At 46.2% G+C, this 11,936-nt stretch overlaps 1 protein-coding gene across 1 annotated transcript; it reads left to right on the forward strand.

Moving 5' to 3' along the window:
- The first annotated feature begins 7,292 nt into the window (after nucleotides 1-7,292).
- On the forward strand, nucleotides 7,293-11,560 carry LOC119465495 (E3 ubiquitin-protein ligase TRIM71). Its single transcript, XM_037726176.2, has 2 exons — nucleotides 7,293-7,436; nucleotides 7,546-11,560. Exon 2 carries the CDS (start codon nucleotides 7,699-7,701, stop codon nucleotides 9,964-9,966), a length of 2,268 nt encoding a protein of 755 aa, XP_037582104.1. The 5' UTR covers nucleotides 7,293-7,436; nucleotides 7,546-7,698; the 3' UTR covers nucleotides 9,967-11,560.
- The last annotated feature ends 376 nt before the right edge of the window (nucleotides 11,561-11,936 follow it).

Below are 11,936 nucleotides of genomic sequence, written 5' to 3' on the forward strand. Positions count from 1 at the left end.
TGCCCAACAATCTGATGCTGTGTGAGACAAGATGGTCGGCAAAATACAAGTCAATTAGGATCTTCTCTCAGCATTAGGTTGCCATAGTCGAAGCACTCGAGGAGCTCGCGTCAATGAAATCAACCTCGAACGCTGCAACTAGGCAACGAGCTCATGTCCTCTACTGTGCAACAACAAGTTCATCTTTCATTGTCTGCTTGCACATTGTAGCAAAGTACAGCACACGGCTGGAACCAGTTACGAACGTTCTGCAAAGTGTATCCATGGACTTCCATTCTATACACGACCACATCTCTGAATTACAGAAAATTTTTCACAGCCACCGGATTAATGCTCAAGAGCAGTTCTCTGACATCATGAAAACAGCAAGTGAGGCAGCCTGTCGCTTAAATGTGTTGATATCTGTGCGAAGACAGGTATCTCGTCAGGCCCACTGAAACATCTACGGGATTCAGTCGCCAGAGGAATACTACCGCGTGGCAATATATGTGCCCTACTTGGACTCTCTCACTGCTTCTTTGGCTCGCCACTTTTCTTAAAGCAATGCGAAGAGCTTCAAACATCTCCAGCTGCATCCAGCAAAAATGAAGTATTTGAGCCGTGTTGAGTTTTCTGTCCTCACTGAAGAAATCTAAGGATTTTACTGCATTGAAAACTTTAAGGGAAGAGGGCATCTGTTGGTACGAGATGTGGTGCAACAAAACTTGGGATTCTTGAGAAAAAGTCACAGGGCTGCGCGGCACGCACAGCACAGTCACAGCGTAAGCTGGAGGAGCGGTTCAAGAGTAGCTCCAATTTCAGCACCACGCACAACAGGGTCTTCGCGGTGAAGTCTCTTTGCCTCGTTTTCACAAAACTGGGGATTCTTCAGAAATAACCAACTCTGAACTGCTGCATCATACCATGACATTCTTCCCCACTGTTGCAAAAGCCACTGAGGTAGCTCTGGCCTTGCCAGTTACCACCTGCACTGTCGAACGCTCCTTCAGTACAATGAAGAGAGTGAAAACCTGGCTACGCTCAACCATGACAGGCTGGAAAGCCTTTGCATGATGAGTGTGCACCGAGATTGCGTAATGAAACACAAGAATGAATTTATCAACCGTGTCATCACGCAATTTTCCCAGCAAAACCCGAGGCGTCTGCAGCTGCTATTCAAGGAAGACTGATTGACTACCCCCCCTGGCCAATGGATGCCCCCCCCCCCCCCCTGCAGAAAGTTCTGCAGACGCCCTTGTTAAGACCTCACCCATGCTTTTACACATCTATCCTCCGCCTGGTCATAAGGGTGCAAATATAACATTTAAAGAAACCTCACAGGCAGCAAACTAGACGTAGCAGGTCGAAGCTTTGCAGGTAGTGAGCAGAGCACATCCTGGAGCCTATAATTAACAAAGGTGTGGTGAACCATGGTACCAGGTGCAGATGCTATAACAGCAAGGAACTTTGTAGGCATGGGCTGATGCACTTATTTATTTATTTATTCAATACTGCAAACCTTGTACAGGTCCAAGCAGGGTGAGTAAAAAGGTAAACAAGGCAAATACAACAGAGTTATTAACGTTTCAAAAACATCAAATTGAGGCGAAAGGCAATAAAGAATCATTCCAATCAGTTGCAGTGCGAGGAAAAAATGAAAACTTGAATAAATCTGTTCGTGCAAAATAGGGTGTCAGCGAAGTAGGATGATGGTGGCGAGTGTGCCTTGATGTAGAAGATGATAGATAGGGTGATGGATTGATTGCTAGGTGCCGATTCCACAGCAAGAAAAGAAATTGTAAACGTAAAGCTTTCCTTCTTTGTTCGAGACCATTGAATTCCATTAGCCTGCATTATTTCAGAGGGTGAGTCATACGGGGAAAATTTCGAGTAAATAAACCGTACAGCCTTCCTCTGTACCTTTTCGAGGCGGGAAATATTGTGTTTAGTAAACGGGTCCCAAACAACGCATGCATATTCAAGTTTAGGTCTAATTATTGAATTGTACGCAAGTAATTTTACACTCGGGGGTGAGTTTTTAAGCTTATGTCTTAAAAAATATAATTTACGGAACGCAGAAGAGCGAATGTTATCTATATGTAAATTCCAAGTTAAAGTATTAGTAAGTGTAACGCCTAAGTACTTATATTTAGTCTCTTCCCGCAACGGTGCCGTGCCTAGCGTGTACGCAAAAGAGAGCGGAGCTTTTTGCCGAGAGAAGTGAAGAAAGACGGTTTTATCAGTATTAAGTTTCATATCCCATGATTCACACCATTCAAAAATGTTAGCAAGAGCGGTATTAAGATGGTTCTGATCGGTAGATGAGGTTATTTCTTGAAAAAGCACACAATCATCCGCAAACAATCTGATTTGCACGTTAGGATCAATTACAGTGGTTATATCATTTATATACAGTAAAAACAGTAGTGGTCCCAGCACACTCCCTTGGGGGACCCCGGAGCCAACCGGAAGATAGCCTGATTGCCGCTCATTAATGGCTACGAATTGATAGCGATTGGTTAAATAGTGCGTTATCCATATAACTAAAATTTCCGGTAGTTTAATGCGTCTGAGCTTTAGTATTAGTTTGCCATGTGGAACTCTATCAAAAGCTTTGCTGAAATCTAGAAATATTGCATCGATCTGACCGTTCTTATCAAGGCACGAAGCAAGTGAATGTATTACTGTAACTAATTGTGTAGTTGTTGAGTAGCCTTTTCTAAACCCATGTTGGTAATTAGAGAGGACTGAGTGTTCGGATAAAAATTCATTTATTTGATTAGCAATAATGTGTTCAATTAGCTTACAGCATGATGATGTAAGCGATATTGGACGGTAATTTTGCAATAAAGTCCGATCACCTTTCTTGTGTATGGGCACAACTCTGGCTATCTTCCAGTCATCCGGTAACCTTCCATGAAGTAATGAAGTATGATAGATAATAACAAGAAACCTTGCAATGAACTCAGCATATCGTTTCAGAAACACGTTAGGAAGGTTGTCAGGACCACCTGATGATTTTGTTTTTAGATTTAGTAACATGGAAACTACGCCAGGGTATGAAATAAAATGCACATCAGCGGGATGAAGTACCGTATCACTAGATGGACAACTACCTGAGTTAGCAAACATGCTGTGAAAGTAGTCATTGAAATGGCATGCAATGTCGCCATGATCGGTAACTACAGAACCATTAACAGTAATTTGTGACACTGTTTTCTTTTTTTCGCTTACATAATTCCAAAATTTCTTGGGGTTCTCTACAATGAATTTCGGCAACACTGTATTAAAGTAATGTTCCTTCGAAGAGTGTACCGCACGTGCAAGGTTTTCTTTTAGTTCCTTCAGATGACCGATGTGCATGTGCCGTTTCTTTAACCTTTTTATCCTTCGCTTCAAGTGGATTATTTCACGTGTCATCCACGGAGTCTGCTTACGAACTAGTTTACGTTTGCTCGGCACAAACTTATCTATACAGTAAAGACACATATCTTTGAAACGACGCCAAAGTGTGTTCACATCATTGTCAGTAAAATCTGTAAGGCATGTTTCTAAATGTTCTATAATGGATGCATCGTCTGCACGTGAGTAGTCTTTGAAAGAACGCTTCACAGGGTTATTTGAATTGATAAAAGTGACAACGGATAAGCAAACACTGACAAGCAGGTGATCAGAAATCCCTTCCACAACTTGAATAGTATATCTAGGTAACAATCTAGGTAAAAATACCAAATCTAGTATAGATCTGGAAGTCCCTTGCACACGTGTTGGCTCCTGAACTATTTGGATTAGGTCATGAGTCAACATTATGTTAAGTATACTGTTTAAATGATTGCTGTTGTGGTGAAGTGATTCAAAGCGCTCCCAATTAACGCCTGGTAAGTTAAGGTCCCCTATAAGTAGCAGTTTGTTTTTATGGAATTGAGAAATGTGCTTTGCCAGCTTAACCAGATACTCAAGATCAGCATCTTGAGGCCTGTAAATGGCACACAGTAAAAAGTTATGGCCCCAGCACGAGATTTTTATGCATAAACATTCGAGGCCGGGAATGTCTTCCAATAGAACAGCATCTATGTGGTCCTTAATAAGGACTGCCACGCTACCTCCCCTGGAAGGCCGATCCTTAGGAAAAACTTGATAACAGTGTGGGAAAACGTCCTCGTCATCTATTTCAGTTCGCAGCCACGTCTCAGTTATGACTGCAATGTGTGGGTCTTGCTCTAGTAAGGAAACCTCAAGAGGTTCTGTTTTGTTGATTACGCTACGAGCGTTTAAGTTGATTATACGTAAGTGCTTGTCACTTTCTTTGGAAGGGCATCATATCTCAGGCTGCTGGGACTGATTGTGCACTATCTTGACGTGCATGTTTTTTGTCTCATCCCAGAAGAATAAATCTTTATCAACCTTTAGTTTGTCATGAAGTAAGTGTACTTTCTTACCCTGCAGTTTCTCGGCTTTCGCACTTTCCCACAGAAGCTTTCGTTTCTTCAGTGTCGCTTGCGAGTAGTCATTTTGGATAGACATGCCTGATCCTTTAAGTTTGCTGCAGTTTTCGAATATCAGCTTCTTTTCGTTAAAATTTTGTAGATAGATGATAACCGGATGTTTGATGCCTCGTCGGCCAAGCCTGTGGATGCGGCCGATAGATTCGCACTGTACATTCAGCCTATCCGTCATTATTTCTGCAAGAACTTTTTCCTTGAGAAGCGCTTCTGTTTCCTCGGGGCATTCAGGTATGCCATGAATAATTATGTTTGATCGCCTATTCCTGTCTTCCAGATCAGCAAGTTTCTCTGTCTGGAAACCAATAACGTGTTCTATAGATTTTAGGGTAGTTTGAACTTTATCGTCTTGAGCCGAAGAGGGCTCAGACAGCCTTTTTTCAATTTGAGTGAACATCTGTTGAAGGTTACTTATCAATGTTTCGACGTTACATAATTGGACTTTCATTTCTGAAATATCGTTGCGGATTATAGCTTGACCTTCAAGCAATTGTTCAAACATTTCTTTCTGCGTGGGACCTGGATTTGTTTCAATGTCTCCGCAAAGAAGCAAACCGCAGACAAGAAGACATTCATAGGCAAGGTCAAGGCACTTCCGTGGGCACGGCATGACAATAATACCACGACAATCACTTCGTAATGTACTGTGAGAACTGACCTGCAGTACGCAGAACAGAGTCCTGGTTAGTGTCATGGTCAAGCAGCGATCGCCGTGCCCACAGAAGACGAATCGATGGGGTGGTTCTTTTATAGCGGTGATTCCAGATGACGTCACGCCGCGAATTACAAGTGGTGCCGCTAGCAGCGCCAGGCTGCCAGTCAGTGACCACGGTGGAATCTGGCCCGCGGTGTAATCCGGATGAGGTTGATACACGCCGACGATACCATTCTTTTCCCAGCACGTGTAGTCGTTTGTTGCTGTAGTTGCGCTGAACTGGAAAATGCCCTGCAGTACGCAGAACAGAGTCCTGGTTAGTGTCATGGTCAAGCAGCGATCGCCGTGCCCACAGAAGACGAATCGATGGGGTGGTTCTTTTACAGCGGTGATTCCAGATGACGTCACGCCGCGAATTCCAAGTGGTGTCCAAGTGGTGTAGCCACTTGTACGAGTTCAACCTTCAGTGACATCACCCTCTGGGTGTCACTGTCGAGCATTCATAAACATATTAGCAAGGAATCCTCATAGGCAAGTGGGTAGACATGCTAATGCGAAACTAAGCAGACAGTAAGTAGATCCAGTGTAGATACTAGCGAGTCTCATAAAAGTTTTCAGCAATATCATAAAGCATGTAATTAAACAAAGGTGCAGTGAACCTTGGTAAGGGTGCAAGTGCCACAGCGGCCAGAAGCGAGCCTTCTCCGAGTATACAACCGTCATTAAACTTCAAGCGGACGTGAGTGATCTCTCTGAAGAATGCAGTATCAACTAACGGTAACATTCAAAAATATTTGCGAGCCTTTAACGGATCGCTCTACGCTAATACTAAGTAGCTGCATAGATCTGCTAAATGTCTTGAGTGTGTTTATAAATTTTTTATTGCTCTGTCATTGAGTCTCATTCCTCAATTGAACCTGTATGCGTCTTCACTTTAACATTTCTACGGCTTCTTGATTACCAAGTGACCAAGATAACACTTTTCGATTGATGCATTTCTACGAGAAGTAAACACTGATTTCTAAAAGAGATAGAAATCGCCTTCTCTGGATAATCCACCACTGTCTTTTTGTTCTGCATCAAAGACAATATTTGAATACCATTTAACCACGGCCGATCGGTGGTCCATATCCCATTTTAGCCAACGGTTTTAGTGCGCAGTGGCTGTCGTCAACATAACTATCAGATTCCGCTGCACAAGTGCTTAAAGTTATACAAAAACTGTTTTGAATGTTAACGTACGGCAAGGATTGTGCGCAAGACGTAGTGAGTGTTGCTGCTACATGTTGCGCATTGCCTTTGCCGCAAACGCCGTTACGTTTACGCGATCTAGGTGATTTAGAGAATCGCAAATACACACTGGCTGACAGCTGGCGTCACAATTATAGTGAACTAGAATATTCTAGTTCACTATAGTCACAATGCACCTGCAGTACTTACATTTAAGATTTGAAAGCCGTCGCGTCGGTGACGCACATTCGGCCAGTTTCGGCACGCTATCATGTTTTTTGCCAGCTCTTTAAGGTAATTTAAGAATATATTTCTAAAATATTTTTCTTGTATTTATTTCTTAAATTAAACAATGCTAACAACATTGGCAAAAAAAAAGGCATTGATTATTCTTTATGTCGCTAGGCGACGTGCCAAGCGCGTCGACAGTTAGTTGATGGTAGGCATTATAATTGGGGAGTGGGTCGAGCGGACGCCTTGGCAAGCACTGAGGGTGATACAAAAAACGCTCAAATTGCGGCGGCGCTGCCGTCGCCTTATCATGAAGCTCCGGCTGTTTTGGGAGAGCCCATTGGCTGAGGCGTGCTCACGGCCCGAGTAGCTGTCGTCTGCTCGACGCACCGTCGTTGTTGCGTCGTTTGCATCGTTTCCGTCGTTCTTTCTCCATTTTATTGACACGGCCAGCGGTCGGTGGGGAATAAAATAACTGTGTCCGCCACCGAGTATCAGAACTATATGCAGCAGAGTGAGACGACCGTCAAAGCTCCATGCAGCTGCGGTAGGGCTTCCGACGCAACAAGCACCCGGCCGGCGCGCGAGGCCGCTCATTTAGGTGAAGGCGATAGTGGCGCCACCAACTTTTAAATTAAAAAAGAGCCTCAGCGGGGAGGCCAGGGAGGCCGCGTTGGGCCCACTCCCCTTATACAGTACACTCTGGTTGACGGTTATCGTCTGTGCTTTTGTGTGCGAGTGGAAAAAGAGACCCAAGCCTGAGCAAGAGGGCAAGAGGGAAAGGCCGGAAAAGCATTGCAGCGCAGCGTGCCTGTAGGAGCGCTGGGTGTACACGGAAGGTACGTCTAACCATTTCTGCTGCTGATGCTGACAGTAGTAGTCGACGTAGTGCTGTTGCTGGTCATGTAACGTAACTCTAACACAAGGCATCCACCCCCTCTATCCCAGGAGCTGGCCGCACCGCTGTTCTGCGTCAATGTACTGCGAACGACGTTTCTGCCGCCGACGAATCGAGCCTGAAACGCCTGCCGTGAGAAATTGTTGGGTTTAAGACTAAAGCTACATCCGAGCGCTTAACCCCGAGGCCTGCTGACGGTCAACATGCAAGAGGTGCAGCAGCGTGAGCCACGCTTTAGCCCAGTCGCGTCTTCTTTTTCTCGGGCGGAAATGCCAACGGCACAGTGCGTTCGCTGCCATAGTAGCAGCAGTCGGCGCGACTTCACCGTCCTGCCATGCTTCCACGCAGTATGCCTGAAGTGCCTCGACGAAGTTCCTGACAAAGGTTGCGACGTAGTCGGCTACAAGTGCCCTGTTTGCCAGGAAAACCTTTACGCTCTATCTCAGTCGATTCTCATCAGTAACATTCTGAATGTTGTCCACGAGGACTACGATTACAGCACCTGCAGCAACTGCAATGAAGGCAAACGGGCTTCGGGACGCTGCCGAGACTGCAACAACGAGCTGCTCTGCGACAACTGTGTTTGGGCCCACCAGCGGGTGCGTCTCACCAAAGGCCACGAAATCGTGAGCGTCTCCTCCGACTGCACCGCGGCGTCGGCCATGCCACCTGCAGACAGCCAGACGGGCCATAATCAATCCTGGTCCGACCGCCACGACTGCCAGGTGTTGCGGCTTTACTGCGAGACATGCTGCGAGGCTCTCTGCAGTGACTGCACTGTCAAGGAACACGGATCTCATAGCCTGGTTTACCTACAGGATGCGCTGAACAGCGCGCGCACAGCTGTACCGTCTACACTGGCCGATATGCGCTCCGTGGTGACTGCCCTCCAAGAGAGCGTGGAACGCTCCCGCCGCATGTCGGAGCGCTTGCGTGTGCGCACCCAGAATGTAGCCGCTGAAGTACGCAGCACTGCCGGACGCCACCGCGTCGCTCTGAACCAGCGCGAGCGAGACCTGTTACAGCGGCTTGACCAGGCGCAGCAAGTGAAAGAGCAGGCGCTTAAACGGCAACGTGACCAGCTGAGCGCGAAGCTTGAGCGTCTGGAACGAGCCGCCAGCGCCCTTCAGCAGGCGGGTGACGATCTAGATTTGCTGCGAGCGCGTCGTGAAGCCCAAGCACAGCTGCAAGAGGCTCGAGACGCAGCAACCGAGCCTGCCGAGGACGACCACATTGAGTTCACTGCACCCGATGGCGCGTTGCTGGCAGCCATTGGCACTCTAGGCTTTCTCAGCAGCGCCGGCTACGGACCCAACTCAAGCGCTGCTGGCGAGGCGCTAGTGCGTGCGGTTCGCGGCCGTAGCGCCACATTCACGGTCCACGCTCGCGACCACTTGGGCGAGTCTCGACTTCTGGGCGGGGACCCGGTCCAGGTGACTGTGCGCGCCCCCGACGGAACCCTCTGCCGCGCCGACGTTGTCGATCGCCACGACGGCACCTACCAGGTGACTTTTCAGCCACAGCAGGAGGGTACGCACATCGTACGTGTCCTGTTGCGTGGTGCGGACATACAGAGGAGCCCATTTGCAGTTTCTGTGCGTGCCAGTCGCAACTACGCGGCCATCGGCGAGCCTAGCCTCGTGATTGGCTCTGAGGGCAGCGGTGACGGCCAGCTCTGTCGTCCCTGGGGTGTATGCACAGACTCCCAAGGTCACATCATTGTCGCAGACAGGAGCAACAACCGCATCCAAGTGTTCAATGCAGATGGAACCTTCCGCCTTAAGTTTGGCACTCGTGGAGAACTGCCAGGTCAATTCGATCGGCCTGCTGGAGTAGCCTGGGATGAAAGCCATGGAGGGCGAATTGTTGTTGCTGATAAGGACAACCATCGGGTGCAAGTTTTCGACTCTCGGGGCACTTTTCTTCTAACATTTGGCGAATGGGGCAGTAAGAGTGGTCAGTTCAACTACCCATGGGATGTTGCAGTCAACTCGGAAGGACATATCTTGGTGTCAGATACTCGCAACCATCGAGTGCAGCTGTTCCAGGCAGATGGAACCTTTTTGAACAAGTATGGCTTTGAGGGGCCATTGTGGAAGCAGTTCGACTCCCCCCGTGGTGTGGCTTTCATTGGTGACGGTCATGTGGTAGTCACAGACTTTAACAACCACAGAGTGCTTGTGATCCGGCCCGATTTTCAGTCTGCAAGCTATCTGGGTGGTGAAGGGAAGGAGCCAGGCCTGTTCCAGCGACCCCAGGGCGTGGCCGTTGATTTGGAAGGTCACATTGTGGTAGCCGACTCTCGCAACCACCGGCTGCAGGTTTTCCGGCCTGATGGCAAGCTGCTCGCCTGCTTTGGCTCCCAAGGTCAGGATCCTGGCCAACTAGACCTTCCTTCGGGGCTCTGCATCTCTCCTGAAGGCCGAATCGTTGTTGTCGACTTTGGCAACAACAGGGTGCAGCTCTTCTGAAGATGTAAGGATGTGATCAGGTCTATGTGGCTGCTAGTGATTCAACACCTTTTGTGTTCCCTCCTTTTGTTGCACTTTGTTTTTCTTGTAATGGAAAGAATTCTGTTCTTATATGTGCCCGATGCTTTGCTTGTTTTGGAGAGGCCTCATAGCTGCTATTCTCAACCTGTTTAAAAACGTGGGCCTGATGAAGAATCAAGCACACTAGTCAGGTGTGAAGAGCATTCTGGGTCCCTGGCCCATGTGCATAAGCCAATATGAAGTGTGCAATAATGTAAGGCAATGCAGCTGCTCTTATCACATCAGTTTTATATGCCATTTTATTGCCTCGGAGTACCTGCCCAGCAGAAGTACGGCACTTTTTAACAGCTCGAGTGTTCTCATTTGTGTGGTCACAGGTTTGCAAAGCTTGTCTGGATGACTAAACATTCGAGGTTCTAAAGCGACCCAACAAGTTCCTATTTTATACAGTATTGTCGATTTTATACTGTGTTACACCGGCCTGATCGTCTGTGTTTTCACAAGAGTGAAGTTCCTATGTGCCATACCATGAGGTTCCTTCTAAATGTACAAAAAAGTATAATGCTGCAGAAACTACAAATATGCCTCAGATGTGAAAGAAAGCCTATGCCAATTATAAGAAATTAGCTTATCATTGTCACTGGTGGCAAATAAGAGCTTTTACTCATTTTGTTTCAGTGTGTCAACTCCATTGCCACTGGAGGTGCCTTTGATTGTGCTTGAAATTGTTTAGATCAATGTTTTTCTATTTGTTGTAGTCCAGATGTTTAGTTTTTTCTGCCCATGAGGCTGTTACTCAGGACTGGCTGCTTTTTACAAGTGCCGAACTATATATACACTTATAGCACTAAAGAAAGCACTGCATGCTGTAGAGACCTTGGTCAATCTGCATTTGCATTGCCTGATGCTCATTGTGAAAGATCTGAGCTGTGCTGCATAGTCCTGTTGCAGTTTGAGCATGTTTCTTTTGCATTTTTTTTCTTTACAGAGGTTTTGTTTGTTTGTTTTTAGGTGCAAATGCATGTATGTGTTCACTTGTTTGCAATTTGCATAACTCCCTTTTTAAATGCTTTAGCTTTAAAAGGAGCGTTCTGTGATAAATGACGGGCATTTTTGCAATCTTTTTTTCCCCCTGGCTTTGAGGCAAAGCAGCACAATATGTACTCACTGATGGCCAAAAAAATAGGCTTGGCTTAAGAAAACTGTGTGGTTAATGTAGGCCTGTGATGACATTAGATTTTTAGATCATATTTCTGGCACACAAGCTGCTAAATTTTCTTGCTGGAAGCTACATCTAATGCATTCAACTACTTGGTGAAGCTTTCCAGGAGCCAGTGAACATTCCAAACCTTTCATATTGCTTGAGTGCTGTAAACTGAGCACGTTATGGAAGAATGATCTCGAAAGTTTTTAATGCTTTTCTTTTTGCTAGCAGTGCTGGCAGACAGTGCTGCTTTGGCAAAGTTTCAGAGGCAGATTCTCAGGAATTGTAATTCTGCCTTGTTTTATGCTATGCTATTTTTATAAGGTTTGTGATAAGAGAATAAAGTTCCTGAGTTTTTATCAAACGGCATGACTGTTTCCCATTTCGTTTCAATTATTTCAATTGCTTTGCTGGGCCTAGTGACTGACTGCATGCTTTCTTGTACGTGTAGTTCTGATTTTTTTTATTGGTTGATTGGGGGTTGTAATGTCCCAAAGCAACAGTAGCTAGTGGAAGGCTCCAGATTTTAAACTTGGGTGTTAACATGCATCCAAAGCTTAGCACATCTGTTTTTGTCAGTTAGCTTTGTTCAAGCTGAGCTGCCAAGTGGCTGGTAACAGAGCAAAGCATTTCTCATTTGCCTTTTTGTTTTGTGCTTGTGATGTCTGTTTTGGTTACCTTGCATGCATTGTTGTGCACCCTGTTGTCACTTTGTACAAGCAGTTAATATTAGTACTGTGAAGTA

This window comes from Dermacentor silvarum, chromosome 1 (assembly GCF_013339745.2).
Source record: "Dermacentor silvarum isolate Dsil-2018 chromosome 1, BIME_Dsil_1.4, whole genome shotgun sequence".
Taxonomy (NCBI): Eukaryota; Metazoa; Arthropoda; class Arachnida; order Ixodida; family Ixodidae; genus Dermacentor; species Dermacentor silvarum.

What these genes read in the sequence shown, in the direction of transcription:
- LOC119465495 (XM_037726176.2), top strand. Translation starts at nt 7,699, where the DNA reads ATGCAAGAGGTGCAGCAGCGTGAGCCACGCTTTAGCCCAGTCGCGTCT.